Source organism: Microtus pennsylvanicus, chromosome 6 (genome assembly GCF_037038515.1).
Source record: "Microtus pennsylvanicus isolate mMicPen1 chromosome 6, mMicPen1.hap1, whole genome shotgun sequence".
Lineage (NCBI taxonomy): Eukaryota > Metazoa > Chordata > Mammalia > Rodentia > Cricetidae > Microtus > Microtus pennsylvanicus.
The window spans coordinates 24,720,001-24,735,973 of NC_134584.1; the positions used below are offsets into that span (position 1 = coordinate 24,720,001).

At 41.8% G+C, this 15,973-nt stretch overlaps 1 protein-coding gene across 2 annotated transcripts in view; it reads right to left on the minus strand.

Annotated features, from left to right (window-relative positions):
- The window catches only part of Drosha (drosha ribonuclease III), a 109,969-nt gene that overhangs the window by 59,294 nt on the left and 34,702 nt on the right, over nucleotides 1-15,973 (minus strand). For both annotated transcript variants that reach the window (XM_075975849.1, XM_075975848.1), the window contains exons 13-15: nucleotides 14,010-14,081; nucleotides 12,356-12,437; nucleotides 11,375-11,449 (exon numbers count right to left, since the gene is read on the minus strand). In XM_075975849.1, the coding sequence (XP_075831964.1) occupies nucleotides 11,375-11,449; nucleotides 12,356-12,437; nucleotides 14,010-14,081 (229 nt within the window). The remainder of the gene's footprint in view (nucleotides 1-11,374; nucleotides 11,450-12,355; nucleotides 12,438-14,009; nucleotides 14,082-15,973) is intronic.

Genomic DNA, 15,973 nt, shown 5'->3' on the forward strand with positions numbered 1-15,973 from the left:
GGCAACACATCGTGTGTGTGTGTGTGTGTGTGTGTGTGTGTGTGTGTGTGTGTGTGTGTGTGTGTTATCTACCTCCACCCAAAAAGACAAAAGTCCTCCTGGGGGCTCTGAAGATCATTCCTGAGAGGAAAATTTCTGCCCTCCCCATAGCATACTATAAGCTAGGATCAAGCCCAACACTGAGTGGCCAAAAGAAAGCAAGAAGACCCAAATTGGGTCAGAGGAATTACTGGCATCTAGGAATCTGGTGAGTAGAAAACACAAGAAGATAAATGATGTGGAAAGTCCTTCTGTATATGTGTTGCTTTTATTGGTTAATGAATAAAGAAGCTGCTTTTGGTCAATGGCTTTACAGAATATAGCCAGTTTGGAAAAGATATATATAGAGAGAATAAGCAGAGTCGAGAAGAAGCCATGTAGCCACCATAGGAGACAGACAGGCATCTCCACTGGAGACTGCAGAAACTTTGCCAGTAGGCCATGACCTCATGATGATTAAAGGATCAATGGAGATGGATTAGTTTAGGATATAAGAGCTAGCTAGAAATATACTTAAGCTATTGGCCAAATAGTATTGCAAATAATATAGTTTCTGTGTAATTACTTCGGGTCTGAGTGGCCGGGAACAAACACTACAGATAAAGACTGTAGGGCTGGAGAGATGGCTCAGTGGTTAAGAGCATTGCCTGCTCTTCTAAAGGTCCTGAGTTCAATTCCCAGCAACCACATGGTGGCTCACAACCATCTGTAATGAGGCCTGCAGGCATACACGCAGACAGAATATTGTATACATAGTAAATAAATATTTAAAAAAAAAAGATAAAGACTGTACAAGCTGTAGTTGAAAGAAAGAATACAGATCAAATCTCTACCTCGGGTGCTGCTCTAGAACTGAACACATCTACATACAACACACATGTGACTATCCACTCCTCCTCACAACACTCATGTTAGCTTTACTGAATACCTGTCACCCGGCAGGCACTGTACGAGAGGTTCTGTGAATGTCACCAGTGATCCAAACAGATAAACCTTTCTAAAGATGACTACCCAGTGAAAAGGTACAGATATTTAAAAGCAACTATGCAGTAAGTCAGGACAAGATGAGCTATGAAGGAGAATCTACCTGGGAAAGGAAATAGAGGATCGTCAAGGAGACAGGCACGATGGCACATGCCTGTAATCTCAGCACTCAGGAAGCTAAGGCAAGAAGATTGTGAATTTAAGGCCAGCCTGTGCTACATAACAAATGGTAAATATACATATGTGTGTGTGTGTGTACATATTAGCATAGTATATTCAGAGAAGGCGTCTTTGAAGAGATAGACAAAATAAAAGGACTGAAGACATGCACAGTGGCAGAGGTCTTGCTAGCATGGGTAAGGTTCGAGGTTTACCCCTCAGCACTAAAAGAAATACAAAATGAAACTTGAAATAAGAGCCCACACACTGTGCAGCTACCTCAGCACGTTAATTTCTTTTCCTGTTGCCATGGTAAAATAACACGACAACAGGGGAGAAAGTATGTTTAGCCACAGCTCCACAGCCTCCAGTTCATTTTGGGCTAGCCACAGCTGCAGGGACGAAAACAGGTAGTCACCCCGAAGCCACGGTCAAGAGCTGAAGGAGAACGAATGGCACACACGTTCGCACTCAGCTAACTTTCTCCTTTTCTTTTTCTTTTTTTAATTAATTAATTTATTTATTATGTATACAACATTCTGCCTCCATGTATGCCCGCATGCCAGAGGAGGGCGCCAGATCTCATTACAGATGGTTGGGAGCCACCAAGTGGTTGCTGGGAATTGAACTCAGGACCTCTGGAAGAGCTGCCAGTACTCTTAACCTCTGGGCCATCTCTCCAGCCCACTTTCTCCTTTTCTATACGGTCCAGGGCTCAGGAATGGCACCACTGACTCTTAGGTTAGGTTTTTTTTCAGACGAATTAACATAATCAAGACAATCATGCAAAGACATATCCACAGGACATGCGTGATCCCTCGAGGAACACTTTGCCCAGACTGTGTAATTCCAACTGTGTAAGCTGACAATGGAAACCAGCTGCCACACTGGATAGAGGGTCTCAGCAGAACCAGCTAAAGTCCAAAGCCGAGCGTGATGGGCATGTTCCAGGAACTGGAGGCTGGTGTGGGGGACACATAGTTAAACGGGAGCGCGGCAGAGGGGCAGCGGGAAGGCAATGATTAAAGAGCTGTATGGCACTCGCTATGTGCCCACTCCAAACAAGACCCACACATCTTAGGCCCTCAAGAAGTACATAAATCACAGTCCTAAAAGAGATAATATTCTGAAAGCAAATCATCTTCATCAAAGACCATGAGCCTCTTAAAGATGTATCTAAATACAAAGACACTACCCAAAGACATGCTCCGTCTGACTCAAGATCACTGTTCACAGTGGTGATAGTTTTGCGCCTTATTATAAGACAGCTATCTTAAAGCCGATATGCACGTTTGATTAGTTAACTCTCACGGTGTTACAGACAGAAAGTTGTGTCTCTCAAAATTAGCACGTTGACATCTGTCCTGGTTTCACGTCTGCCGATGTGCTAAAATACACCGTTAAAACAACAACCTAAGGGGACCAGCAACATTGCTCAGTGGGGAAAGGTGCCTGCCACTTGAGACCCACAAGGGGTTAGGAAGGAAGCAGATCCCATAAGGAGACCTCTGACCTCTACATGCATATCATGACACACCTGTACATGTGCTTTTGTCCTCATGTGTGCCTGTACATACATGCACACACATACACACAAATAAGTAAATAATTTAAAAAGAAAAAAAGCAACTTTTTCTTAAGTGGAGAAAGGGTTTATTAAAATAAATAATAGCTTACAATTCTGGGGTACGGTACTTTGTTTTGGAGACATCAAAGCTGTAGGAACTTGAAACAGCTAGTCATGTCACATCAACAGTTAAGAGCATGCAGAAATAGGGGCTGGAGAGATGGCTCAGTGGTTAAGACCACTGGCTGTTCTTCTAGAGGACCGGAGTTCAATTCCCAGCAACCACATGGCAGCTCACAACCATCTATAATAGGACCTGATACCCTCTTCTGGAATTCAGATATGCATGCATATTATAGCACTCATATACATAAAATAAATACATCTTAAAAAGTTATTTAAAAAAGAATTGTCTTGCCAGGTGGTTGTGGCACACGCCTTTAATCCCAGCACTCAGGAGGCAGAGGCATGCAGATCTCTGTGAGTTCAAGGCTAGCCTGGTCAACAAGAGCTAGTTCCAGGACAGTTACAGAGAAACCCTGTCTTGAAAAACCAAAAGGAAAAAGAATAGTTTCCTCTCAATAAATAAATATATGCAATTTTAAAAAAGAGAAAGGCAGAAATGAATGCAAGCATGCCTCTATGTGCTCAACTCACAGTCCAGGGCCCAAACCTAACAAATGGCAGAGCCCATTTTTAGGCTGGGACTTAGCACGTCAACTAACAATCAAATAACCCTCCGCAGATGTGTCCATAGGCAACCTAAACAATCCCTCATGAAAACTTCTTTCCATGTGACTTCTAGACTTTGTCAACGATTAAAACAAAGTCTTAATCCCCAATGGGAAGGTATTAAGAGATGATCCAGAATGACGTGACCCAGTTAGACAGGTGAAAAAGGCCTCAGACTTGCGGACTGTGTTTGGAGTAGACACAATCACAATCCCACACTCCTACAGAAGATAGCTGCCCTCCCTACCACGTCTCTCATCCTCTGCCTCGAGCACTCCAGGACGCCATCTCAACTTTCAAGGGGTGATGAGAAAGCTGTCTGGTGCTACATTGCTAAAATCCAGTTCTTCAGAGGCAGAGGCAGGGGGATCACTGCAAGTTTGAAGCCAGCTTGGGCTACTCTGCTAACTTCTACCCTGAGCTACAGAGCTAGACTCTGTCTGGAGGGTGTGGGGGTGCACGAGTGCATCTGTCTTCCTTTTTATTTTTCAGTGCAAGAGGAAATGTTAGTCTCCCCTCTTCCAAGGAGTCTCGGGGAGCAGCAGGCAAGGGACACTGTAAAGCAAATGTGACTCTACTCTGCATATGCCTACATACAGAACAGCAGGCAGGAGACCCAGATAACTTACACAGTAACTGCCACACTGATGAGATTCACCAAGACTAAGGAAAGAACGCGCTAGTATTTGATTTACAAATGCAAGTGCGCTGAGTTAATCTAGGAAACTGTAGGTTACAGGGATAAGGAGTGGAACGTTGTCTGCCTTAGGATCTGGAAAAGTCTCCATATTTCTATGGGGAAAGGAGCATATTTGCAAAGCAGCATAAACAGCTACAGCTAAAAGCAGCAACAGAAGCTCTCGGCATGCAGCTATGCCTGCCGGCTCTATGGCACTTCGCATACAGTGAAATGGATGAGAAGTATCTAATTTAAAGTGGAGAAGTTAAAAGAGCTACTGGCAGAAGAAAATACTTGTCTACAAACCAACTGTCTCTTACAGTCTCAAGTTCTACTTAGTAAGTGGCGTGGGTACAGCCCAATTTAGGACAGGAATATCTGCAAGATAAAAAAAAAGCAAGGCCAATAAATGCTTATAAAGACGCCAAGTACCCAGTCTCCAGTTTGGCTTGGAAGCAAACCTGCTGATGAGACAGTAGTGAGTTTCAGAGCAGCATAGAAACTGGACATAATTAAACACACACACATCAGGTGCAAAGCTGCTACGGCTGGGAGAGAAAGTAACTCCACACTAAAAATCTGCGGAATAGTTCACATGGCAGCTACCAAAAGATAGATATTTAAAGCTATGAAAAAAAGGGCAGAAACTCAGGACAGACATGCTGAGGGGAAGGTTTATCCAGGAAGGGGACTGGGGCTCTGCTCTGTGTTTGGTACCAGGATGCCATCTCCACAGATATATGAGAAGAGGTAGACAGACAAAACCTAAGTCCTGCGGCAGCCCACGGAGCACAAGCTATAGCCCTCACAGTCCGCCTAGCAAAGAGACACCATAATAAATATCTGTGGGATGACTTTCTGGAGCGGATTAATCATATGGCCACTTGCTCTCCACTGCCACCGAGTTACCGATGCTAATGAATTGGCTCTTTAGGTTTGTCTGTTTTGCTACATGTTTATGTTGGGGATTTATGGAATTATGTCACTGAAGGCAACAAAGTAATTTTTATCTCGTTGGCTAGGATAAATAGGACATGATACAAATGAGAAATTAGAGCGGGTAAGCTAAGGTTAGCAGGAATTCTGCCAGCGCTGAGGCTGGAACCGTGACAAGGGCTCATTATTTGGGAAGAACTAGAGTTTGTGTTTCAGGGGATGAATCTGGACAGTCATTAATGAACTGACAGGCTCTATAAACTGTTTCTTAGAGACCCAACTCCTCCATTTATACTGCTCGGTTATTTGAAGATGGGAACAATTTGTTAGGGAATCTGTGTTAAATACATGGCTGCTTAAACATGACTTATCAGTGATATAACAAACAATTCAAAAAAATATAAAAATGTCTTCCCCTTTCTTTATACTCAAATTAACCATATTACTACCTCTTTCAGATTTTCCTACCAAGATGATATGGAATTATTTTATTTTCTCAAGTAGATATTCATAACAAACATTTTTAAATTTTAAATGTAAAGTTATATTAGGAGCTAGAGATGGCTTAGAAGTTAAGAGTGCTTACTCCTAGGCTTAGATCCCAGCACCCACATACACATAACTCTAGGTCAAGATGATCCAATTTACTCATCTGGCCCCCAAGACCATCAGGAACACATACTAGTGCACATACATACAGTGAAAATACACAGAAACATAAAATTTTTAAATGTTTAAAATAAAATAATAAAACTTAAAGATGCTTTATCAATTGAAGTTCCCCAATACACTTACTTCATCTTCCTGGTCTCCTGCCAGCCATATCTGACAACTGCTGCTCCAGATGGGGCTGTTTCCAAAAGTCAATTTGCTACCAAAGATCTGTAAAACTGACTCAGGATTTCCCATCTCACTCAGGAAGGCACAGGTGGTGCACAGACTCTTACTTCCTGTTCCCATCAGCTATGGTAAGAATAAAATCTTAAAATGCATCTAGCTCCTCCCAGTTACTTTACAACCAGAGGGAAGAGAGGGAAACGTGAGGAACAAACGGACAAGGGTCCCTAAAATCTAAGTACAGCAGCTGCTCCACGTCTTGGTTTCTGGCACACTGGCGCGCACTGAGCAGCGCTGAGCTCACACTATCACGCAGGGGCTGGTACATGTGTATACGCACTGAGCAGCGCTGAGCTCACACTATCACGCAGGGGCTGGTACATGTGTGTACGCACTGAGCAGTGCTGAGCTCAGACTGTCACACAGGGCTGGTACATGTGTGTACGCACTGAGCAGCGCTGAGCTCACACTATCACGCAGGGCTGGTACATGTGTGTACGCACTGAGCAGTGCTGAGCTCAGACTGTCACACAGGGGCTGGTACATGTGTGTACGGCAGCCGAGATAGAGGGCTTCAAATTAGAGAAATGGAGGAAAATTATGATGACTGATAACACTTCAACATTCAATTTAGTTTTATAACACATTGATATTAATAAACAGCAAATTAGGCATCTTTAATCCCAACACTAGGGAAGCAAAGACAGGTGGGGTGTTGAGTTTGAAGCCAGACTGGTCTACAAGAGTCCCAAGCTAGCTAGAGCAACACAATGAGACCCCATCTCAACTTTTCTTGTAAAGTAGTAAATAAAAAAATGTTTAACAAAAATATAAATAGAACGAAAAGACCATGAAACACTAGTGTCTCAGAAATTCAAGAAACATGCACATACACTAACATTATTTTTTGTATATTAGATCGACAAAACTGCAGAGGATAGACAGTAATATTCAGCCAGCAAATAACTTTTGCAAAAGAATACTTTCACCAAAATTCTTGGTCAGAGGTATGAACTCGTATATACTCCCTCAATAGGCAATCTGGTCACTTTTTATTACTTAAAGTATGTGTGCTCTATTAACAAAGCAATCTTATTTCTAGAATTCTATCTTTCAAAACACAAAACGCAAGTGGACAAATGCACAGTATTGCTGAAGTAGTCTATGGAACAAGTAAAACAAACTATCCATCACCTGAACAAGTGTTGGAAAAGTCATATCCATTTGGAATACAGAACTCTCCCCTTTGTCAGTATTAAAAATGACACAAAGCATTTACATAGACCAATGTCTGAGGTATCTGGAGTGGAAAGGACAAGTTATGTAGCGTGCTCAACACAGTCTCCTTTGACGAGCCAGGCATAATATGCCTCACGCAGATGAAAACGTGAAGCGTGTGCTCATCTGCAATTTCTACCCTCTGGTACTGTCTGTGCGCACTCACCAGGGCCGTCAAGGGCGGACGGCAAGAACACTCCAATTCTGGGAGAAAATGTCCTTAACAAATGGTATGCAGTAATTGATAGTGAAAATAGAGAGTTCTAGCCTATTGTTTTATACCAATTACAAAAGAAATCAAGATAGTTTAAAATGAAGAAGGCATGGAAGAAAACCATAACATTAGAATAGGAAAAAGTTTAACTGACATTATACAAACAGCTACAGCAGGGATAAAAATCACAAACGTAAGCTGGAGCACGGCCTTACGATCAGTTGTTCCTGCTCATCACAGAGCACCATGCAGATTATAGAAACGCGAATGTGTCAACAGACAACAACCCACACAGACAGGCAGGGTGGCCTGTGCCTGTAATCCCAGCACTCCAGAAACTGAGGCAGAAGAACTAACAAAAGTTCAAGGCCAGCCTGGGCTGCACAGTAAGTTTCCTGCCAGCCTGTGCTACAGTGTGAGGAGGCTTTTTCAAAGAGAAAAAAAGACCTGGCAGATGCTCAGTGGCCAGAGGCACTGGCACAAAGGCTTGAAGACCTAAGTCTGACCCCAGATTCCACAAGGTATTTCAGGCCAGAACAGAGGTTTCTATCCGGTTCCAGACAATGAACAGGCAGGTCCAGAGAGGTTTCTCAGACATAGGTAGTCGTGATTTGGGTACACACACTTACTTCATTAAAATTTACAGAGTCCTATGCTTAGGATATACATATTGTTAATATTTTGCTACAGTTTGATTAGTTTTACTTTAGAAAACTGAGATACAGTCTAAACCCTTATCTCCCTGACCCAATCTGATGTGGTTTTGGAAGCTCAGCATGGTTAGGCATAGTTAGAGCATGGGTGGAAAAAAAGAGGAAAGCCAGAACCAAGCTAGGTGACATATGTCCATAATCCTAACACTTAAGAGACTGAGGCATAACAAAAAAATGAGTTTGAGGCTAGCTTGGGCTATATAGTGAGTTATGAGGCAACCTGGGCTACATAGTAAGAATGTCTTAAAAAATTAAAAAAAGAAAAAAGATGAAAATAGGGTAGAGGCAATAACAAATGTTTGAAAAGCACCCTGATGAATACCGCATCAATATTTAAGAAAGTCCTCTCGGGCTAGAGACATGGCTGAGTATTGAAGAGCACTTGCTGTTTTCGCAGAGGGCCTGGGTTCATGTCCCAGCAACCACACAATGACTCCCAACTATCTAGAACTCCATTTCCAAGAAATTTGATGTCCTCTCCTGTCCTTTGTGGGCACCATGTGCACATATGATACACATACATACATGCAGGCACTCACGTATACATATGAAATTAAAGGAAATAATATACTACTATGACCCACTAAGTAAGATCAGCAAATAAGCATTTATAGAGTCCCCAATGGGGGCTAAGAATCACATTATCACTGATAGTGCAAAAAGCAGAGGAATTAGACCTAGCTGCACACACCTGTCAGGCCAGCATTGGGAGAGGCAGGCATCACGATGTCAAGTTTCAGACTCAATGGAAGAGAGAGACAGGCAGGAAGGGAGGGGCAGGGCTTATTCTTGGCCTCAAAGGAGAGACTGGCTGAATGTGTTACAAAGACAGGATATAATGTAGGAAAAGAGAAGGGGCAAGGACCTGCCCAGGCTCAGCATTAAAGAATAACATCTTTTTCATGGCAACACGAGATAAGAAATCTGGCACTATAGAACAGAACCCTTAAAAAAGACCCATCTGCTCCATGAATTATTTAAAAATAGGATGTAAGCCTAACATAACTATATAAGAAAACACCTCATGCCTAGAAACATATGGAAATATATATATCAAATGTGGCTTTTAGTCCCCGTCTTAAAATGATCTTTAATGAAGCCATATAGTGAAAGCGAGTCAACCATGTGCCGCCTAGTATAAGAAACTGATACGGTGGGTAGAGTTCTGTAGCCCTCAGGTTGTTAAAATCTGTGTATTTTCAGGGGCAAGTCTAATACAAGAGCAAATCCTGTTTTAAAATAAAGCAACAGACCTTTTTATTTATGACAGCTTAAATGTTATCCGATAGTTATGAGAAGCATTTTGTACACTCGGCATCCCATAGAGTAAGATTTTTCTATATGACGGTTTTAAAACTGCCTCCTTTCTTACAGATTTGTTTGGTAATAAAATGCCAAAGCAGAGAGGTACAGAAAGGACAAGCTTTCCCACAATGTCTCACTATTTTCTAAGACGCTTGTTGTTGAAGTTCCATTATGAAGTCAAAGATCCACTCACTAGAAATGAAACTAGAAGCAACAAGGAAAAGCAGCATCGAATGCATTTCCTAAACAAAACCAACAATAACAATAATATTAAAAGCACAAGTGATGCTCTCCTCACATAAAAATAAGTCAGTGTGAAGGCCTTGAAAAAGAGTATTCCTTCCTCAAATTCTCCAGGGAGACAGCAGACTTTGGAGGGACTAAAGAGGCAGAATAAAGAAAACAAAACGAGGCCGGGCGGTGGTGGCACACGCCTTTAATCCCAGCACTCGGGAGGCAGAGGCAGGCAGATCTCTGTGAGTTCGAGGCCAGCCTGGTCTACAAGAGCTAGTTCCAGGACAGGAACCAAAAAAAGCCTCGGAGAAACCCTGTCTCGAAAATCAAAAAAACAAAACAAAACAAGGGACAGCACCAGGAGCCTCACTCCAGGAAGGGTGTGGAACTGCACTGTTCTGCAGGAGGCTGGCCTTGACAGCGCGGGAGGGCATCTGACACAGGCAAAACTCCGGTTGAAATAGACTAAGAGCACTTGAGGAAGCCGGCATCTGTCAGGTCCAACGCACGAGGAAGGTCAGGCAAGCCACCTCAGAACAAGAGGCAGGAGCAAACGAAGCCTGACTGCAGGGCTGGATTCCCGAGGTGGCACGGAGAACCATATGGAAAAGTTACATCAAGACAAACGCCCCAGCTCAGGTGCAGACGAATGGAAAGCTGGAGCTGAGTTTCCTTCCTCCGAGACCTGAGTGGCTCACACTACAAAAGGGAGGTAGGCTGGAACGGTGATGTGACCAGTGGGAACGGCATAAGGGACCCGAGTGACGGAAAGACAGCAATGTGGCTGTGCCCACGAGAAGGGGTGGGGTCAGCTGAAACAAGGGGCACCACAGGTGAAACAGTGGAGCTCTACTCCAGGAACAGACTCATTTCAGGTGTTGGCATGGTTCAAGGCTGAGTTTAGCAGCCACTGGAGTAGAAAAGGGGAAAACACGCAGTTCAGGGGAGAACGACGAGACACTTTCCTTCACTCAGCCGGCAGCAAAGCCCTGCGAGACTGCCCAGCACCCAACAGAGCGGGTAGCTGACAAGACCACCTGGATGGCAGAGGACGCCAAGAAAAGGACTGCAAACAGGCTTTCAAAAGATTTCATTAATAACAATCATTAATGATACTAAATGATAAAAGGCCATATCTTACAAGTATATTCTTAGAAAAAAATAAGACAATTAAATATTACTTTACAAACTAAATATCCATTAACTTATATTTTATAATTGAATGGGAGAACAAATTATCATATATTCTTCATTGAAAAATAATTTAAACTAACCTAACAAATAGAAAATAATCACCTATATCCTACCACCTTAATAACTATTATTGCAATCATTTTAACATAGCTATAACTAAATTATAAATTAAATTTTTCACTAGTAGTTTTCCAATTGACCACATGCAGAATTAAGCAATATGTATTTTTTCTATTATCTTAACACTTTTCATGGCATTTTACTAAGCACATTTTCAAAGTGTATGAATCAATTCACCTATTGCTCACCAAACCTAGGAGCACGATAAATTATGAAAGGTATAAATCAGCATGTAAAGTTTTACATTTCCAAGTTCAACCTGAGAAGTGGATAATTAACGGCACCCAACACGGAAAAGCTGCCCCCAAAGACTGAAAGGAGAGGGGCAGGCTTATTTTCAGACACACCGTCACTCCAGGTCACAGACAAGTCAAAAGATTTACCTGGAAGAAACCTTACAAAACGTGGCATGAAATGAAATCTTGGACAGCAGGGAGGACTGTCTTCAAACAAAGGACCTGAGGCAAACAAGGAAAAAGAAAAGAAGAAAGAAATCAAACAACCTCAGAGAGCCAACACTGCAACTTAATTCCCAAGATTTATGGGAACCACAAAAAACATCACAGAAGCAGGGACATAAAAATTGCCATTCCCCCCACCCGGCCTCAATAACTCAATCCCTTATCAGCAACTGTCGCAGCTTCCAGTGAAGACTGCAAAGAGGGGCCTGCAGCAGCTCAAGGGGAGATGGAAAGGCAAGGAGCCAAAGCAAAAAATTTACTTTTTAAATTAAAAAATATCAGCATCTTTGTTATAATCGAACTACAGCATTACATAATATGTGCTTATGTATTAATTCCTTCAGTTTTTAATCAATACACTAAAGCATGCTGTTAGTTTAGGAAACCATTTATCAATACACTTGGTTTTAAAAGATACTCATTCATTTCATTTTAAAACTAGCTTCAAAGACTTCCTTCAATACATGACTTTAAAAATAAGCAAATTTAAAAAGCTATTGGAAAATTGAGTCTTTAATCCGCACATGCATGTATATTTTAATGACTAATTGGTTCTCTAATTTAATAAACTGTTTCCTTACAAGTTTATTACAGTAATGGTCATTATATTTAAAATATTAACCACTGAGATTTTTTCCCCTAATGCACATAAACAAGGCCGTTATATTAGTAATAACTGGTACAATCTTATTGCTGATAGGCACTGACAAAACTACATGGAGCAGAACCCGTAAGCACATACTCCTGCCGAATGATAGCAAGAACTCCTACAGACGCCATGCCTTTACCTAGGGATTTACAAAATAAAAACGTCAACCATGCCCCCATTTCGTGTGAGCTTTCATATACACTGTGACATACGTCTTAAAAGACTTACTCTTGTTTTAAAGCCCTATAATTTACCTTTAAGATTCCAGTCATACAGTTCCAAAATATCTCTGAATAGGAAAAGTGAAAACAGTTCAAGTCCTTTTACACAAAAATTCTGAAAAAAAAAAGTCAAAATCAAATAACTATAGATCTGCAAATACATATGAACTGAAGTTTTAATTTGTCCTAGCCAAGGATCTCAGAGGGTTTGTTGAACTTGTACTAAAAGCATTCCCTGCACAGCTTGGCCACTGTCCTAAAACGACTTGCTGATTTCAAATTGAAATGAAGTAGACAATACCACCATTAGGATTTCTACGAAAATGTCAACTCAGCTCTTTTCGGTGTACAAATAGAATATCTCACAGTCTTCCTTCTACCATGTTCTTCTAATCTAATTGTAAAATGTTTAAGAATCTCCTGGGAGCTTCTTGTGAATGCAGATTCCACACATACACCTGCAGCTGACGAGCCTGCCCAACCCCACTGCCATCCCACCCTACTCCCACAGCACAGGATTACTGTTGCCAAGTTACCAAAAAGCAGAAATCTTTTGTGGCAAAAAATTTTAAACTATTAACAGAGACAAATAAAAGGGTTGAGAAAAACAGCAGAACTCTGCCGAAACTGCTCCTGCAGACAAGCTAACAGACGACACATCTGCAAGCCAGTCTGGTCTCGTGAGGCTTCCTCCTACTCATCTTGCTTGGGGTTCATAAATCACCCAGCATGAGATCACATCAGGAATCATAAAGTTTTACAGCGATAAGTGAAGGCTTATGACCTTAGACCCGAACAAAGCAAAGCAAAAGCTAAAAACTCTCTACGCACAGAAAGAAGGGGCAGCCCTTGCTCTTTAAGGCCATTTCAATGCAGGTAGAATGAAGCCAAGCGGCCCAGAATGAAAGAGGTGGTAATTTAGCATGCACATCAGGCCCATCAATCGCTCCTCATTGCTCCCTGCCATCCATGACAGCGCTTCCCAGTTAAACAAATTCCAAGAGCCAAGGGCTCCAGAAATCGACCCCAACTCCGACACATCAAGCACACACGCTTGTTTGCTGTCGAGCTGTTATTTCTTAGTGTGATTTGTTGACAACACTAAATTCAAGATCAGGCAATGAATCATTCTGAGACTCACATTAATCTTAGTTTGGAATTTTAAATCTCTTGCATATATTTAGATAAATCTGCTGTTTAGCATCTGCAATGAAAAACAATTAGGAAAAAATGTAAATATATGGGAAGAAAAATGAGGCAAACACTGATCTTATCACTGAAGATAATGAGCAAGATTATTCCAACAGCTCTCGGATTCTGTTCCGCTGTTCCAGCCCTCTCTGTGAGACTGGCCAGGACCCAAACTCTGTCCCTTAAGCAAAACCGAGAACAGATGTACGGTGACTATCAGCAGATGCAGCACGAGCAGACATGGGTTCAGAAATAGGTCAACGAGTTTAAATTTTTGAACCATGGTACCAGAGGTACATTACAGCAACCCTTTTGACAGTGAGCATGGTAGTTAGGGGTCTCGAGTGGCAAAACGCTGGAGTTGACCAACTTCAATTGTGTTGCTGTGTGTGTGTGTGTGTGTGTGTGTGTGTGTGTGTGTGTGTGTGTGTTTAGGAAAAAAGATTAAGAAAGCAGAATAAAACACATTCAGCTGCTAAGCAATCCTTTCTCTTACCTCAGGCATCATCTCTTCAATAAAGTGAATCGTGTAGTCTATGTTGAATCTAATCACTTTACACAGTGGAATCTGCAAAGAAGAAGAGCTGTTGAGCTGCAGGCTCATAATGCAGAGTTTGCTATTTGACTCAGAGGACCAAATGCAGTTTTACCTTCACGTAACCTGGTAACAACCTTGGGCACAACGTTCAACTGCCTTTTTTCTTTTTTTTTTTTTTGAGACAGGGCCTCACTCTGTAGCCCTGACTGGTCTGGAACTCCTGTATAGACGAGGCTGGCCTCAAACTCAGAGAAATTTGCAGGCCTCTGCCTCCCGAGCCGCTGGTATTAAAGGCAATGTGTTACCACACCTGGTCCCAAAATACTACACCCTAATGATGAGAATTAGGAGCTCTCTGACCAAGCTTCTGAGAGAGATGGGAGTAATACTGGTGCTTCACTCAATGTGATTAGCAGAGCAACCCAAACACAAGGACACTCAACCCAAACATGTCACCTTCAGAAAGAAATAATAAAACCAGTCATGTGCTAATTTTACTATTAATTCTTCACCCAGGTCAAGAACGGCAGCACGATAATACAACAGTAATAAACACTTAGCTCACGGATCAGTGCACAGTGCAGGCTGCCTGCCTGCTTCTGGGGCAAGAGCAGCTGTAGTTGAAAGTACACAAGAATTAATTATAAATTTAAAAAAAGCTGGTATTTGCTGGGCCAGGTACTGGTCTAATATTTCACCGTATTTGCTTATAGAACTGTCACAGGTGCCCTAAAATATAAGTTTCACCATTATGCATTATGGGAGAGAGGAAAAAACGAAGAGAACCACCAGGCAGGTACCATGGCTGAAGGAGCAGGTAGCTGGTAAAGTAAGGATTCTTATTCTAGACCCATCTCCTCACCGCCCATTCTAGTACCCAGAGAGCCTGTGAGAAACTGAAGGCTCAGCCGAACTAATCCACATCTGTCTTATCTTCCCAGTGCATCATCACACACCAGCCTAGGATCTAGCACAAGAGTTTTCCATAAATAGATTTCTGAATGAATAAAAGAGTGAGGAAGGGAGGGAAGGAGGTTACTGAACTGGCTAGCTGGGCACAGTAATTGAAACCAGAGGCCCTGGAGATGTGTTACACGGTCTTTCTGGCTTAGCAATCTGTCCATGAAACAATGTAATCACTTTTACAAACCACAGCTGTCAGAAAGAAACAGATTTTAATTCTCCCAGAAAAGGGGGATGTAAAAAAAATAGAAAAGCAGTCTTACAATGCCATCTACTGGAAATGAAGTTAAATTTAGGTCTTAGGTATTCTTTTTTACTTTTTTTTTTTTTCTTAAATATAGTGGTTGGTAACTTTAACTTTACTATGGGATTCGTTTTCAACTTCTGGACATATTATGTCCTCAGTCCTCAGCTAACCAAAGCAATGCTTTTAGTACACTATTATTTTTACAACCTACTTTAACCCCACTGACACTTAAAATACTCAGGAGTTACAAAATGACATATGATTTAGCCTGGTTTTAAAATACCCATTCCTTACTATCATCTATATAAGGTTCATACTTTAGAATAAGCCAATGCCCTGTATTAAAATGCAAGGATCTAGAGTCCAGTAAGATGGCATAATTCCTGTCAGGCAGTGGTGGCACATACCTTTAATCCCAGCATTCAGGAAGCAGAAGCAAATAGATCTTTGTGAGTAAGTTCAAGGCCAGCCTGGTCTAAAAGAGCTAGTTCCAGGACAGCTAGGGCTATTACACAGAGAAACCCTGTCTCAAAAAACAAAAAACAAAACAAACAAAAAAGATGGTGTAACTCCTATAACCCTGAAGATCCTGAGGCAGAGGTGGGAGGATCATGAATCCCAACCCAGGCTGGAAAGCAAAGTGAGACCCTATCTCAAAAACAAAAAAAAAAAAAGGAAGTCAAGGATCTGGAAAAGGAATGTAAATAAGCAC